General features: G+C 48.3%; 1 protein-coding gene across 1 annotated transcript in view; it reads right to left on the bottom strand.

The window, feature by feature from the left end:
- The window catches only part of LOC115157907 (phosphatidylinositol 3-kinase regulatory subunit alpha-like), a 198,601-nt gene that overhangs the window by 47,353 nt on the left and 133,733 nt on the right, over positions 1 to 17,515 (bottom strand). The window contains exon 5 of the mRNA XM_029706241.1: positions 10,559 to 10,690. Coding sequence (XP_029562101.1) covers positions 10,559 to 10,690 — 132 coding nt within the window. The remainder of the gene's footprint in view (positions 1 to 10,558; positions 10,691 to 17,515) is intronic.

Below are 17,515 nucleotides of genomic sequence, written 5' to 3'. Positions count from 1 at the left end.
CAGTCCAGAGCTCCTAGAGTCGTCCTACAGTCCAGAGCTCCTAGAGTCTTCCTACAGTCCAGAGCTCCTAGAGTCGTCCTACAGTCCAGAGCTCCTAGAGTCGTCCTACAGTCCAGGTGAGACGGCCCACTGTTTGGAACCAGGTGAGACGGCCCACTGTTCGGAACCAGGTGAGTCTGGCTACAGTCCAGAACCAAGTGAGTCTGGCTACAGTCCAGAACCAAGTGAGTCTTCCTACAGTCCAGAGCTCCTAGAGTCTTCCTACAGTCCAGAGCTCCTAGAGTCGTCCTACAGTCCAGAGCTCCTAGAGTCTTCCTACAGTCCAGAGCTCCTAGAGTTGTCCTACAGTCCAGAGCTCCTAGTCTTCCTACAGTCCAGAGCTCCTAGAGTCTTCCTACAGTCCAGAGCTCCTAGAGTCTTCCTACAGTCCAGAGCTCCTAGAGTCTTCCTACACAGTCCAGAGCTTCTAGAGTCTTCCTACACAGTCCAGAGCTCCTAGAGTCGTCCTACAGTCCAGAGCTCCTAGAGTCGTCCTACAGTCCAGAGCTCCTAGAGTCGTCCTACAGTCCAGAGCTCCTAGAGTCGTCCTACAGTCCAGAGCTCCTAGAGTCTTCCTACACAGTCGTCCTACAGTCCAGAGCTCCTAGAGTCTTCCTACAGTCCAGAGCTCCTAGAGTCTTCCTACACAGTCCAGAGCTTCTAGAGTCTTCCTACAGTCCAGAGCTCCTAGAGTCTTCCTACAGTCCAGAGCTCCTAGAGTCTTCCTACAGTCAGAGCTCCTAGAGTCTTCCTACAGTCCAGAGCTCCTAGAGTCGTCCTACAGTCCAGAGCTCCTAGAGTCGTCCTACAGTCCAGAGCTCCTAGAGTCTTCCTACAGTCCAGAGCTCCTAGAGTCTTCCTACAGTCCAGAGCTCCTAGAGTCTTCCTACAGTCCAGAGCTCCTAGAGTCGTCCTACAGTCCAGAGCTCCTAGAGTCGTCCTACAGTCCAGAGCTCCTAGAGTCGTCCTACAGTCCAGAGCTCCTAGAGTCGTCCTACAGTCCAGAGCTCTTAGAGTCGTCCTACAGTCCAGAGTTCCTAGAGTCGTCCTACAGTCCAGAGCTCCTAGAGTCTTCCTACAGTCCAGAGCTCCTAGAGTCTTCCTACACAGTCCAGAGCTTCTAGAGTCTTCCTACACAGTCCAGAGCTCCTAGAGTCGTCCTACAGTCCAGAGCTCCTAGAGTCGTCCTACAGTCCAGAGCTCCTAGAGTCGTCCTACAGTCCAGAGCTCCTAGAGTCGTCCTACAGTCCAGAGCTCCTAGAGTCTTCCTACAGTCCAGAGCTCCTAGAGTCTTCCTACAGTCCAGAGCTCCTAGAGTCTTCCTACAGTCCAGAGCTCCTAGAGTCTTCCTACAGTCCAGAGCTCCTAGAGTCGTCCTACAGTCCAGAGCTCCTAGAGTCGTCCTACAGTCCAGAGCTCCTAGAGTCGTCCTACAGTCCAGAGCTCCTAGAGTCGTCCTACAGTCCAGAGCTCCTAGAGTTGTCCTACAGTCCAGAGCTCCTAGAGTCACCCTACAGTCCGGGGTCGACAGAGAGGGACATCACTGTAGAGACAGTTTATGAGGGGAGTGAGCCAGGGGTGGAGTGGGGTCTGCGTCCGGCTCCTGAGCCACCTCCTGCGGGGGGAGTATTGGGGTTAGGGGGGGGGTGTTGCAGGAGCACCGTCGGTGATGGTTGGTGGCCACCCTCCCTTCCCTCCCATGTACATTTGGGGATATATTAGTGTTTTGGGGGTAATTTGTTGTTGTTTTTTTTGTGTGTGAGGTGCATCCGGGGTCTGCACCTTTTGGGGGGGGGGGGGGGGGGGTAATGTCACGTTTTGACCAGTATGAGGGTTATTTTGTTAGTGTAGGCTGGTCAGGACGTGGCAGAGGGTATTTGGTTATGTGGTTCGGGCTGTGTGTATTATGTAGAGGGTAGTTGATTTATGTATTCCGGGGTTTTTGGTCACTGCTCTGTTAGTCTATGTTCTTTCTAGTTAGTCTGTTTCTATGTTTAGTTAATTGGGGTGTGGACTCTCAATTAAAGGCAGGTGTTGTCTAGTTGCCTTTGATTGAGAGTCCTATATATTAGGTTGTGTTTGTGTTTGTAATTTGTGGGAGGTTGTCACTTGAATTGCTGTCCTTTGCCTTTAAGTCTGTATTTGTCGTCCATCGTTTTGTTTTGTTTGTCTAAGTGTTTTCATTAAAGTTAATTATGAGCACTCAACCCGCTGCGCCTTGGTCCATTCCTGACGACCGTCGTTACAGGGTCTGAATAATTTCCGAATGCACTGATTCTAACATATCAGTGATTCTAACATAACACTTTGTTCTCAGGAAATACAATTATTTTCTTTGCCACATTTTTTGCAGTTCTACTTTAGTGCCTTATTGCAAACAGGATGCATGTTTTAGAATATTTGTATTCTGTACAGGCTTCCTTCTTTTCACTCTGTCATTTAGGTTAGTATTGTGGAGTAACTACAATGTTGTTGATCCATCCTCAGTTTTCTCCTATCACGGCCATTACATTCTGTAACTGTTTTAAAGTCCCCATTGGCCTCATAGTGAAATCCCTGAGCGGTTTCCTTCCTCTCCGTCTACTGAGTTAGGATGGACACCTGTATCTTTGTAGTGACTGGCAGTATTGATACACCATCCAAAGTGAAATTAAGAACTTCACTATGCTCAAAGGGATACTCAATGTCTGCTTCTTTTTTTTTTACCCATCTACCAATAGGTGTCCTTCTTTGTGAGGCATTAGGAAACCTCCCTGGTCATTGTTGTTGAATCTATGTTTGAAATTCACTGCTCGACTGAGGGATCTTACATATACACTGTCATAGGCGTCGTAAGGATAGGACCAAGGCGCAGCGGGTAAAGTGCTCATCTTCTTAATTTATTAGAAATAACACTTAAACAAAAGAAACAAACAACGAAACAGTCCCATAAGGTGCACAGACTATACAGGAAATAACAACCCACAAAACACAAGTGAAACAAACCTCAACTAAATATGGCCTCCAATTAGAGGAGGTCCTACCAGAGGAGGTCCTACCAAAAACCCAACATAGAAAACTAGATTTAAACATAGAAATAGAAAACACAGAACCTACACCAAAACACACAAAACAAACACCCCCTGCCACGCCCTGACCAAACTACAATGACAAATAACCCCTTTTACTGGTCAGGATGTGACATACACGACATTTGGAAACTATTCAGACCCCTTCCCTTTTTCCACATTTTGTTACGTTATAGCCTTATTCTAAAATGGATGAAATAAATACAAATCCTCATCAATCTACTCCCAATACCCCATAACGACAAAATGAAAACAGGTTTTTGGAAATGTCCATGCAACTTATGTGACTTGTTAAGCACATTTTTACTCCTGAACTTATTTAGGCTTGCCATAACAAAGGGATTGAATAATTATTGACACAAGACATTTCAGCTTTACATTTTTTATTAATTTGTAAAAAATGATTGGGTATTGTGTGTAGGCCAGTGACACAAAATCTCAATTTTATACATTTTCAATTCAGGCTCTAACACAACAAAATGTGGAAGAAGTCAAGGGGTGTAAACACTTTCTGAAGGTCTACTCAGTTATTTGAATATTTGACAGATATACTGGGAGATTTGAATTCAGAATTATAGCCTCCCTAACAGCAGCACTGCTGTCTCGAATGGCAATCTGTTGTAGTCACCCATCCATGCCGTTAGCTTTGATGGGACAGCATATATATGGGATAACAGTTATAAACGCTGTATCTCTGTGTCTCTGGATGGCCTGGGATCAGATCAGCCTCAGCTCCTTCGTGTGTTCTCACAGCTCAGACAATGTTGTTGTTTAGAGAGGAGAAGGTATAATGATACTCTCACCAAAAGGCCTTCCCTTCACTCTGCCAACAAGACTCAACATATGTACCTCTGCAATACTCTGCTGTCTAGGCAGCTAAGGGTTCTCTCTGTGGAAGATCACATAGCCACTACGTATTGCACATGCACTTCTGTGCTCTGCTTAACAATGAGTGAACTGGAGTGTACTGGAGTGAGTGTACTGGAGTGAGTGTACTGGAGTGAGTGTACTGGAGTGTACTGGAGTGAGTGTACTGGAGTGAGTGTACTGGAGTGAGTGTACTGGAGTGAGTGTACTGGAGTGTACTGGAGTGAGTGTACGGTAGTGTACTGGAGTGTACTGGAGTGAGTGTACTGGAGTGAGTGTACTGGAGTGAGTGTACTGGAGTGTACTGGAGTGAGTGTACTGCAGTGTACTGGAGTGTACTGGAGTGTGCTGTAGTGAGTGTAGTGTACTGTAGTGAGTGTAATGTAGTGTACTGGAGTGAGTGTACTGGAGTGTACTGGAGTGAGTGTACTGTGGTGTACTAGAGTGCACTGAGTGTACTGTAGTGACTGTACTGTAGTGTACTGGAGTGTGCTGTAGTGAGTGTAGTGTACTGTAGTGAGTGTAATGTAGTGTACTGTAGTGACTGTACTGTAGTGTACTGGAGTGAGTGTACTGAGTGTACTGGAGTGTACTGTAGTTTACTGTTCTGAGTATAGTGTACTGGAGTTTATTGGAGTGTACTGTAGTGTACTGGAGTGTACTGTGTTTACTGTACTGAGTATAGTGTACTGTAGTGTACTGTAGTGTACTGCAGTGAGTGTACTATACTGTATTGAGTGCACTGTAGTGTACTGTAGTGTACAGAGTGTACTGTGTTTACTGTACTGAGTATAGTGTACTGTAGTGTACTGTAGTGTACTGCAGTGAGTGTACTATACTGTATTGAGTGCACTGTAGTATACTGTAGTGTACTGTAGTGTACTGTAGGGTACAGAGTGTACTGTGTTTACTGTACTGAGTATAGTGTACTGTAGTGTACTGTAGTGTACAGAGTGTACTGTGCTTACTGTACTGAGTATAGTGTACTGGAGTGTACTGTAGTGTACAGAGTGTACTGTGTTTACTGTACTGAGTATAGTGTACTGTAGTGTACTGTAGTGTACATAGTGTACTGTGTTTACTGTACTGAGTATAGTGTACTGTAGTGTACTGTAGTGTACAGAGTGTACTGTGTTTACTGTACTGAGTATAGTGTACTGTAGTGTACTGTAGTGTACAGAGTGTACTGTGTTTACTGTACTGAGTATAGTGTACTGTAGTGTACTGTAGTGTACAGTGTACTGTGTTTACTGTACTGAGTATAGTGTACTGTAGTGTACTGTAGTGTACTGCAGTGAGTGTACTATACTGTATTGAGTACACTGTAGTGTACTGTAGTGTACAGAGTGTACTGTGTTTACTGTACTGAGTATAGTGTACTGTAGTGTACTGTAGTGTACAGAGTGTACTGTGTTTACTGTACTGAGTATAGTGTACTGTAGTGTACTGTAGTGTACAGAGTGTACTGTGTTTACTGTACTGAGTATAGTGTACTGTAGTGTACTGTAGTGTACAGTGTACTGTGTTTACTGTACTGAGTATAGTGTACTGTAGTGTACTGTAGTGTACTGCAGTGAGTGTACTATACTGTATTGAGTACACTGTAGTGTACTGTAGTGTACTGTAGTGTACAGAGTGTACTGTGTTTACTGTACTGAGTATAGTGTACTGTAGTGTACTGTAGTGTACAGAGTGTACTGTCTTTACTGTACTGAGTATAGTGTACTGTAGTGTACTGTAGTGTACTGCAGTGAGTGTACTATACTGTATTGAGTACACTGTAGTGTACTGTAGTGTACTGTAGTGTACTGTAGGGTACAGAGTGTACTGTGTTTACTGTACTGAGTATAGTGTACTGTAGTGTACTGTAGTGTACTGTAGGGTACAGAGTGTACTGTGTTTACTGTACTGAGTATAGTGTACTGTAGTGTACTGTAGTGTACTGTAGGGTACAGAGTGTACTGTGTTTTGTGTCCAGCCTTGATTTGATTCTGCTACTAAGGAGAAACACTCCTGTCTTCTATTGGAAACTGCCTTTTTCTATTTATTATAGGTACTAAAATATAATGCAGCTAGCTTTCTTCATTCACGTACTGTACATGAAAGAAGCAGAATGTGATCCATATTGACCTATTATAGTGGTGCATTTGGACTTTGCAAAGATTTGTATTTTTTTACCCGTGTTTGTGATCGATCCTAAGTCAAAGTGCTCTGGACTTAAACAACCACCAGGAGGATGTTCTCAGTAAATCTGTCAATCCTGACTAATGGTGTGTTCTGTAGCTAAGAGTGGAAGAGTGTTGTGTTGAGCCTTAGTGTGTGTGTGTGTGTGTGTGTGTGTGATTGTGTGTGTGCGTGTGTGTGTGTGATTATGTGTGTGTGTGTGTGTGTGATTGTGTGTGTGCGTGTGTGTGTGTGTGTGTGATTATGTGTGTGTGTGTGATTGTGTGTGTGCGTGTGTGTGTGTGATTATGTGTGTGTGTGTGTGATTGTGTGTGTGTGTGTGTGTGTGTGTGATTATGTGTGTGTGTGTGTGATTGTGTGTGTGTGTTAGCTGCAGAAGTGCTCATTCGTAGAGCGCCTCATGTCTGCTGATGAGGAGGACTACTCTCCTGTTAGCTGCTGTAGTAGCATGGCTGAGACTGGCTTTTCTCTTAATGACTTCCACCCACGCCTGGGGCCAATAGGGATGGCCTGGTTAAGGCTGGCCCGGCCGGGGTGATTATATGAGATAAGTGTCTTAGGGTCAGGGGTTAGAGGTTAGGGACACACTGGGAGAGGGTTAGGAGGGCTTGGGGAGGGAGGAGGTTGTGTGTGTTGAGGGGGAGTGTGTGTGTGTATGTGTGTGTATGTGTGTGTGGGTGTGTGTGTATCGGTCAGAGCTGTTCGATGATATATAGTTGACAATCTGTCTGGTCTGATAGAGGGCAGCTGTGTTGACCTCCTCTTGTCTCGCCTCCTCGGACCACAGACACAGCCAATGACCGCTACCCACCCAAGACCTCCCACCCACATCCCGTCTGGAGGTGTTATCACTCCGCCCTGTCCCCTCTGTCCTCATGGCCCCCCTCAGAACCTTATCAATACGTCTGATCCTGGCTCAATAGAGGCCAAGGCTGGGAACTTGACCTGTCCATCTGTCCCTGAGGATCTCCTGGACACTGAGTCTAGGACTGGGCAGGGAGGAAGGGGGGTAGACCTTTTGGTGCCACTAACCGGTTGACTGGATTTCCATCTGTCCATAAGGACACTGGGCTGCCCAGGGAGGAGGAAGTAAGGGAGGGTTAGAGCTGGGCTGACCAGGGAGGAAGGAGTAAGGGAGGGTTAGAGCTGGGCTGACTAGGGAGGAGGAAGTAAGGGAGAGTTAGAGCTGGGCTGACTAGGGAGGAGGAAGTAAGGGAGGGTTAGAGCTGGGCTGACTAGGGAGGAGGAAGTAAGGGAGGGTTAGAGCTGGGCTGACTAGGGAGGAGGAAGTAAGGGAGGGTTTGAGCTGGGCTGACCAGGGAGGAAGGAGTAAGGGAGGGTTAGAGCTGGGCTGACTAGGGAGTAGGAAGTAAGGGAGGGTTAGAGCTGGGCTGACCAGGGAGGAAGGAGTAAGGGAGGGTTAGAGCTGGGCTGACCAGGGAGGAAGGAGTAAGGGAGGGTTAGAGCTGGGCTGACTAGGGAGTAGGAAGTAAGGGAGGGTTAGAGCTGGGCTGACCAGGGAGGAAGGAGTAAGGGAGGGTTAGAGCTGGGCTGACCAGGGAGGAAGGAGTAAGGGAGGGTTAGAGCTGGGCTGACTAGGGAGGGGGAAGTAAGGGAGGATTAGAGCTGGGCTGCCTAGGGAGGGGGAAGTAAGGGAGGGTTTGAGCTGGGCTGACTAGGGAGGAGGGAGTAAGGGAGGGTTAGAGCTGGGCTGACTAGGGAGGAGGAAGTAAGGGAGGGTTTGAGCTGGGCTGACTAGGGAGGAGGGAGTAAGGGAGGGTTAGAGCTGGGCTGACTAGGGAGGAGGAAGTAAGGGAGGGTTAGAGCTGGGCTGACTAGGGAGGAGGAAGTAAGGGAGGGTTTGAGCTGGGCTGACTAGGGAGGAGGAAGTAAGGGAGGGTTAGAGCTGGGTGCCCCCCTTTGTCCGGTCCAGATGGGCATGGTCTGACTGTAAAGCTGGCCCTGTGCCCTGGGTTCTTAGAGATGTCACTCTGAGTCTGGATTAGGCCAATAGGATGACTGACCACTTCTTTTGTCTGAGACAGACACAAAGGGATGGGACTGAGACACCTGGACGAAGTCTGCTGCGATTGCTGTTACACTGCCAGTCACATGGTCGGTCAGCCTGACCGTGACCTTGAGCACCGGACGGTCGGTTGGTCTGTCTCCCTCCTGGAGAGTAGCGTTTATATAAATGGGTTTAGGAGGTGTGACAGAATCCACAATAGGAGGATTTGGGAGGGTACTGAGGAGGACTAGGGAGGGTACTGAGGAGGACTAGGGAGGGTACTGAGGAGGACTAGGGAGGGTACTCAGGAGGACTAGGGAGGGTACTGAGGAGGACTAGGGAGGGTACTGAGGAGGACTAGGGAGGGTACTCAGGAGGACTAGGGAGGGTACTGAGGAGGACTAGGGAGGGTCCTGAGGAGGACTAGGGAGGGTACTGAGGAGGACTAGGGAGGGTACTCAGGAGGACTAGGGAGGGTACTGAGGAGGACTAGGGAGGGTACTGAGGAGGACTAGGGAGGGTACTCAGGAGGACTAGGGAGGGTACTGAGGAGGACTAGGGAGGGTACTGAGGAGGACTAGGGAGGGTACTGAGGAGGACTAGGGAGGGTACTCAGGAGGACTAGGGAGGGTACTGAGGAGGACTAGGGAGGGTACTGAGGAGGACTAGGGAGGGTACTCAGGAGGACTAGGGAGGGTACTGAGGAGGACTAGGGAGGGTACTGAGGAGGACTAGGGAGGGTACTGAGGAGGACTAGGGAGGGTACTCAGGAGGACTAGGGAGGGTACTCAGGAGGACTAGGGAGGGTACTGAGGAGGACTAGGGAGGGTACTCAGGAGGACTAGGGAGGGTACTGAGGAGGACTAGGGAGGGTACTCAGGAGGACTAGGGAGGGTACTGAGGAGGACTAGGGAGGGTACTGAGGAGGACTAGGGAGGGTACTGAGGAGGACTAGGGAGGGTACTGAGGAGGAGTATATAGCCTCGCTATTGTTATTTTACTGCTGTCGTTTAATTATTTGTTACTTTTATTTTCTATTTTTTACTTGACACTTTTTTTTCTTAAAACGTCTTAAAGCATTGTTGGTTAAGGGCTTGTAAGTACAGTAAGCATTTCACTATAAGGTCTACCTGTTGTATTTGATTTGATGTATTATTGTTTTATAGACCACCCTCCAAAGTCAAAAACAAGTTCCATTTTAGTCAGCTTAACCTCACAGAACCCTCAAATTTCCACCATGCGTCTTTTCAAGTGGTTTATCCTGACTTAAAATGTTCCCATAAATAAAAGAGAGAAGCTTGTGCTGGGAGTGTGATGAAACAGGTAGGAGCTGGGAGAGACAAGCACTTACATCATTGACTGAAGCTGCTGTTGCTGGCGGAGAAGAGGAAAGGCTGAATAATTTGGGGGGAGGTCAGGGGGGAGAGTGTGTGAACTCGGTCCTAGGGTTGCCATGGTCCCAGTCTGCCCTAAGGTGTTCCCCCACACACACACACACACACACAAACACGCATGCATACACAAAAGCTTTCACACACACACACCAATGCAAACACCTACACGCACACACAAGTTCATACACAAATACACACACGCGCGCACACACCACCCACGGAAAGCACGACTCTCCTCATGTTCAAGGGAAAGGGTCATGAAAAATAGATCAGGTACTACAGTGTGTCTGTAAAAGAGAGAGATGTGAGGACAGAGCAGACGTTGGAGCGAGGGATAAGATTTAGACCAGAAAGAAGTATATATTCATCTGGAGATGAACAGGGCCAACAGACAACTGAGCTGAGAGAGGGAACATTTCTGTCTCTCTCTCTGTCTCTCTCTCTCTTTCTCTCTGTCTCTCTCTTACTCTCTCTCTCTCTCTTACTCTCTCTCTCTCTCTCTCTCTGTCTCTATCTCTCTGTCTCTCTCTCTGTCTCTCTCTGTCTCTCTCTCTCGAAGTCTTGAGGATGGGTTGGGAGGTCAGGCAGGCGGAGTGGTAAGCGGTGACACGCCTAGCAACTGATGTCTAACTCTGAAGTTTAGCCAGGGTATATACGGCACTTTGGTCCCAGAGGTTAAAGCAGGGTGTCCCATCCATGACCCCGGGGCAGGAGCTAGCTCCTATACCTAGAGGGTTGGCTGGATCTGACTGATGTTCATATGACCTTCGCTTAGCAACTATATTTAACATGGCTTTTCATACTGCATTCTCCTATCCTTAACCCTGGGTTAGCATTTTAAATAACTAAGCCTCATTTCATACAAGTGACAGCAGAACTCTGTGATTGGCTAGCCCCAAGGAGTCTGTGCAAACAGTCTCTAGATATGGCCTGGCTTACTTTGGACTGTGATGTTTGATGTTAGTTAATAATGACCAATGTGAGTACTGTTACTGTACCTTGGGCGGTGTAGATCAGTTCACTGTAGACCACAGCTGGGATGATGGGGGAGGGCAGGTCCTGAAGGAAACCCCTCAGACTATCAGACAACACCACCAGATCATACTTGTCCACATCCACTGACGCTGGGTCTGAGAGAGAGGGGGGAGTGTGGGAGGGGTGGAAGGAGGGAGGGAGGGAGGAAGGGAGGAAGTGGTTAAAGACATAGAGAGAGACAGATGTGTTCAAAATCACATATTCTTAATTTACAAGAGAACACAATTAATGAAATGTGACTTTGGCAGCTCATCTCTCAGCAGTACCAGTGGAGATGGACGGACGGAGACAGACAGACAGACAGACAGACAGACAGACAGACAGACAGACAGACAGACAGACAGACAGACAGACAGACAGACAGACAGACAGACAGACAGACAGAGACGTTCTGGTACAGCAGCAGTCTGACATTGGAAGGTATTCTATACTTAAGCAATAAGGCCTGAAGAGGTGTGGTATATGGCCAATATACCACGGCTAAGGGCTGTTCTTAGACACAATGTAACGCAGAGTGCCTGGATACAGCCCTTAGCCGTGGTATATTGGCCATATATCACAAACCTCCAAGGTGCCTTTTTGCTATTATAAACTAGTTATCAACGTAATATTTTTTGGGGGTCATGCCCGTGGTATACGGTCTGATATACCACGGCTGCCAGCCAATCAGTATTGAGGGCTCGAACCATCCAATTTATAATTAAAATATAATTAGGTAGATGCTTCTGTTTTTCCTATTTCACAAGTGTGTTTTACACGTGTGTGAATTGGTCATGTGTTTTTTTTTGCATATCCAAACTCTCCCTGAGATACCCTCTGAGAATGGGTTCACGGCCAAAGTCTGACATTATCAACGGTGACCCTGGATCAATTCGGGTTAAGTGCCTTGCTCAAGAGCACATCGACAGTTTTTCCATCTTGTCTGCTTGGGGATTTGAACTAGTGACCTTTCAGACTTGTACTGGACCAACGCTCTAACCGCTAGGCTACATGGCTCTGAGCTGTAATGAACTGAGTCAACTGGGCCAACGCTCTAACCGCTAGGCTACATGTCTCTGAGCTGTAATGAACTGAGTCAACTGGACCAACGCTCTAACCGCTAGGCTACATGTCTCTGAGCTGTAATGAACTGAGTCAACTGGACCAACGCTCTAACTGCTAGGCTACATGTCCCTGAGCTGTAATGAACTGAGTCAACTGGGCCAACGCTCTAACCGCTAGGCTACATGTCCCTGAGCTGTAATGAACTGAGTCAACTGGGCCAACGCTCTAACCGCTAGGCTACATGTCCCTGAGCTGTAATGAACTGAGTCAACTGGGCCAACGCTCTAACCGCTAGGCTACATGTCTCTGAGCTGTAATGAACTGAGTCAAAGGAATCTCAGGGTCATTTCAATCTGGGGAAACAGGAACATTATCAGTTAGAAACAGATCTTCCCATGTACTGCATACAAAGAGAAAATGTCCTAAACCAGCAGGATGTAGACAAAACAGAGATAGGCAGTCACAGAGATATTGTGTGTGTGTGTGTGTGTGTGTGTGGTGTGTGTGTGTGGTGTGTGTGTGTGTGTGTGTGTGTGTGGGGGTGTGGTGTGTGTGTGTGTGTGTGTGTGTGGGTGTGTGGTGTGTGTGTGTGGTGTGTGTGTGTGGTGTGTGGTGTGTGTGTGTGTGTGTGGTGTGTGTGTGGGTGTGTGTGTGTGTGTGTGGTGTGTGTGTGTGTGGTGTGTGTGTGGTGTGTGTGTGGTGTGTGCGTGGGTGTGGTGTGTGTGTGTGGCGTGGTGTGTGTGTGTGTGTGTGTGTGTGTGTGGTGTGTGTGTGTGTGTGTGTGTGGTGTGTGTGTGTGTGGTGTGTGTGTGTGTGTGTATGTGTGGTGTGTGTGTGTGTGGTGTGTGTGTGTGTGTGACCTGGGTGATTAGGTTCATTGCATTAGTAGAGGACATGCCTCTAGCATTCCCTTCTTCCACCCCCTCTTCCTCATCCTCCTCCTCTTCCTCATCAGTCAAATACATGTATGTCACATCTTCTGGACTATTATCTGTTGTTTAGAGCATGGATTTCTCTATAACTAATAGTCAAATAAACTTTCCAATCATGACGGTCCACTAAACCAGAGGTCTATTTATATCACTGTGACCTCTTTTTACGTACAAACATGATTAGAGTACAGTCCTGCAGCGTCTCTGTGTGTGTTGTGGAGTCACTGATCCTGCCCCTCCATGTGGAAAAGTCACGCAGAGGGCAGAGGAATGATATTCATTTACACTGTGTTCAGTCACACAGAGGGCAGAGGAATGATATTCATTTACACTGTGTTCAGTCACACAGAGGGCAGAGGAATGATATTCATTTACACTGTGTTCAGTCACACAGAGGGCAGAGGAATTACATTTATTTACACTGTGTTCAGTCACACAGAGGGCAGAAGAATGATGTTAATTTACACTGTGTTCAGTCACGTAGAGGGCAGAGGAATTATATTAATTTACACTGTGTTCAGTCACACAGAGGGCAGAGGAATGATGTTAATTTACACTTTGTTCAGTCACGTAGAGGGCAGAGGAATTACATTTATTTACACTGAGTTCAGTCACACAGAGGGCAGAGGAATGATGTTAATTTACACTGTCTTCAGTCACGTAGAGGGCAGAGGAATTATATTAATTTACACTGTGTTCAGTCACACAGAGGGCAGAGGAATGATGTTAATTTACACTTTGTTCAGTCACGTAGAGGGCAGAGGAATTACATTATTTACACTGTGTTCAGTCATGTAGAGGGCAGAGGAATTATAGTAATTTACACTGTGTTCAGTCACACAGAGGGCAGAGGAATTAAATTAATTTACACTGTGTTCAGTCACACAGAGGGCAGTGGAATTACATTAATTTACACTGAGTTCAGTCACACAGAGGGCAGAGGAATGATATTATTTGGGTCTGTGCTGGGTCTGACAGTTGTTTTTGCTGGGGTTAACAGTGTGTTTGCTGGGTTAACAGTGTGTTTGCTGGGGTTAACAGTGTGTTTGCTGGGGTTAACAGTGTGTTTGCTGGGGTTAAGTGTTAACAGTCCTCTCAAGGCTCTACTGTGAGGACAGTCCTCTCATGGCTCTACTGTAAGGACAGTCCTCTCATGGCTCTACAGTGAAGACAGTCCTCTCAAATATATACTGTGAGGACAGTCCTCTCAAGGCTCTACTGTGAAGACAGTCCTCTCATGGTTCTACTGTAAGGACAGTCCTCTCATGGCTCTACTGTGAAGACAGTCCTCTCAAGGCTCTACTGTGAAGACAGTCCTCTCATGGCTCTACTGTGAGGACAGTCCTCTCATGGTTCTACTGTAAGGACAGTCCTCTCATGGCTCTACTGTGAAGACAGTCCTCTCAAGGCTCTACTGTGAGGACAGTCCTCTCATGGCTCTACTTTGAGGACAGTCCTCTCATGGCTCTACTGTGAGGACAGTCCTCTCATGGCTCTACTGTGAGGGCAGTCCTCTCAAGGCTCTATTCTGAGGACAGTCCTCTCAAGGCTTTACTGTGAGGACAGTCCTCTCAAGGCTCTACTGTCAGGACAGTCCTCTCAAGGCTCTACTGTCAGGACAGTCCTCTCAAGGCTCTATTCTGAGGACAGTCCTCTCATGGCTTTACTGTGAGGACAGTCCTCTCAAGGCTCTACTGTGAGGACAGTCCTCTCAAGGCTTTACTGTGAGGACAGTCCTCTCAAGGCTCTACTGTGAGGACAGTCCTCTCATGGCTCTACTGTGAGGACAGTCCTCTCATGGCTCTACTGTGAGGACAGTCCTCTCAAGGCTCTACTATGAGGACAGTCCTCTCACAGTTCTACTGTGGCTCTACTGTGAAGACAGTCCTCTCATGGCATCTAATAGTAGTGTCGCTATTGTGAGGATGAGGAGAGGATGAGGAACGAGGTCAGGATGAGGACAGTCCTCTCACGGGGACCTCAGCCAGCAGCGTTACAGCACTGCACAGTCAGACCACAGGGGATTGGGACAGAGAAATGCCCACATTAATCTCTCTCTCTATGATTCTGCTATCTCTTTGAGAGCCTGAAGACAAATTCCATACCTTTCTCATTCCCTTTGTTTCTCTGTTCCTTCATCTCTCGCTATCTCCCTTTGTTTCTCTGTTCCATCATCTCTTGCTATCTCCCTTTGTTTCTCTGTTCCATCATCTCTCGCTATCTCCCTTTGTTTCTCTGTTCCATCATCTCTTGCTACCTCCCTTTGTTTCTCTGTTCCATCATCTCTTGCTACCTCCCTTTGTTTCTCTGTTCCATCATCTCTCGCTATCTCCCTTTGTTTCTCTGTTCCATCATCTCTTGCTACCTCCCTTTGTTTCTCTGTTCCATCATCTCTTGCTATCTCCCTTTGTATCTCTGTTCCATCATCTCTTGCTACCTCCCTTTGTTTCTGTCTTGTTTTTTTTCTGTCTGGTTATCACTTACTCTCTGGCCTGGAGAATCCAAGTGACAAGGCTATCCCTTTTTCTACTCTCTTCTCTCTTTCTTCCAATCCCACTCCCTCTCTGCCTCCTCTCCTCTCCTCATCCCTCTCTCCGGATGCCTGCCTGCTCTCAGACAGTGGAGATGTGGCATCACAAATGACAAACAGTTGTTTAATCCCCTCCAGAAAGTATTAGCTGCTAATTCATGCCCCAACACGTCAGCAGGGCCAGGCTGGGCCAAGCAGGGGCACACCGGGTCACCTCCACCCAGGTTAGGTGTGACCGTCTTGGGGCACGGACAGGGCCTGACCCCCCTTAGCTCTGAATAGATGAGGTGAGCTTCAGGCAGACAGATTGGCACCAGCGAAGCAATTCTGGGGTAATTTTGGCCTTCCATTCAGGCTGTCTGTGTAATAGAGGGAGTTATGAGCAGGGTGCGGGTGAGGATGTGTGTTTGACAGAAGGAGTTAGGAGCAGGGTGCGGGTGAGGATGTGTGTTTGACAGAAGGAGTTAGGAGCAGGGAGCGGGTGAGGATGTGTGTTTGACAGAAGGAGTTAGGAGCAGGGTGCGGGTGAGGATGTGTGTTTGACAGAAGGAGTTAGGAGCAGGGTGCGGGTGAGGATGTGTGTTTGACAGAGGGAGTTAGGAGCAGGGAGCGGGTGAGGATGTGTGTTTGACAGAGGGAGTTAGGAGCAGGGAGCGGTTGAGGATGTGTGTTTGACAGAAGGAGTTAGGAGCAGGGAGCGGGTGAGGATGTGTGTTTGACAGAAGGAGTTAGGAGCAGGGTGCGGGTGAGGATGTGTGTTTGACAGAAGGAGTTAGGAGCAGGGTGCGGGTGAGGATGTGTGTTTGACAGAGGGAGTTAGGAGCAGGGTGCGGGTGAGGATGTGTGTTTGACAGAGGGAGTTAGGAGCAGGGTGCGGGTGAGGATGTGTGTTTGACAGAGGGAGTTAGGAGCAGGGTGCGGGTGAGGATGTGTGTTTGACAGAATGAGTTAGGAGCAGGGTGCGGGTGAGGATGTGTGTTTGACAGAGGGAGTTAGGAGCAGGGTGCGGGTGAGGATGTGTGTTTGACAGAGGGAGTTAGGAGCAGGGTGCGGGTGAGGATGTGTGTTTTACAGAAGGAGTTAGGAGCAGGGTGCGGGTGAGGATGTGTGTTTGACAGAAGGAGTTAGGAGCAGGGAGCGGGTGAGGATGTGTGTTTGACAGAAGGAGTTAGGAGCAGGGAGCGGGTGAGGATGTGTGTTTGACAGAAGGAGTTAGGAGCAGGGTGCGGGTGAGGATGTGTGTTTGACAGAAGGAGTTAGGAGCAGGGAGCGGGTGAGGATGTGTGTTTGACAGAAGGAGTTAGGAGCAGGGAGCGGGTGAGGATGTGTGTTTGACAGAAGGAGTTAGGAGCAGGGTGCGGGTGAGGATGTGTGTTTGACAGAGGGAGTTAGGAGCAGGGTGCGGGTGAGGATGTGTGTTTGACAGAGGGAGTTAGGAGCAGGGTGCGGGTGAGGATGTGTGTTTGACAGAGGGAGTTAGGAGCAGGGTGCGGGTGAGGATGTGTGTTTGACAGAATGAGTTAGGAGCAGGGTGCGGGTGAGGATGTGTGTTTGACAGAGGGAGTTAGGAGCAGGGTGCGGGTGAGGATGTGTGTTTGACAGAGGGAGTTAGGAGCAGGGTGCGGGTGAGGATGTGTGTTTTACAGAAGGAGTTAGGAGCAGGGTGCGGGTGAGGATGTGTGTTTGACAGAAGGAGTTAGGAGCAGGGAGCGGGTGAGGATGTGTGTTTGACAGAAGGAGTTAGGAGCAGGGAGCGGGTGAGGATGTGTGTTTGACAGAAGGAGTTAGGAGCAGGGTGCGGGTGAGGATGTGTGTTTGACAGAAGGAGTTAGGAGCAGGGAGCGGGTGAGGATGTGTGTTTGACAGAGGGAGTTAGGAGCAGGGAGCGGGTGAGGATGTGTGTTTGACAGAGGGAGTTAGGAGCAGGGTGCGGGTGAGGATGTGTGTTTGACAGAGGGAGTTAGGAGCAGGGTGCGGGTGAGGATGTGTGTTTGACAGAAGGAGTTAGGAGCAGGGTGCGGGTGAGGATGTGTGTTTGACAGAGGGAGTTAGGAGCAGGGAGCGGGTGAGGATGTGTGTTTGACAGAAGGAGTTAGGAGCAGGGTGCGGGTGAGGAAGTGTGTTTGACAGAAGGAGTTAGGAGCAGGGAGCGGGTGAGGATGTGTGTTTGACAGAAGGAGTTAGGAGCAGGGTGCGGGTGAGGATGTGTGTTTGACAGAAGGAGTTAGGAGCAGGGAGCGGGTGAGGATGTGTGTTTGACAGAAGGAGTTAGGAGCAGGGAGCGGGTGAGGATGTGTGTTTGCGTGTGACAGAGGGAGTTAGGAGCAGGGAGCGGGTGAGGATGTGTGTTTGCGTGTGACAGAGGGAGAGAGGGAACAGATTTGTCTCTTTTCTATTCTTGGTTGGGATGTGCG

This window comes from Salmo trutta, chromosome 22 (genome assembly GCF_901001165.1).
Source record: "Salmo trutta chromosome 22, fSalTru1.1, whole genome shotgun sequence".
NCBI lineage: Eukaryota > Metazoa > Chordata > Actinopteri > Salmoniformes > Salmonidae > Salmo > Salmo trutta.
Note: the sequence above shows the minus strand (reverse complement) of the source record. Positions and strands in the feature narration are given on the sequence as shown.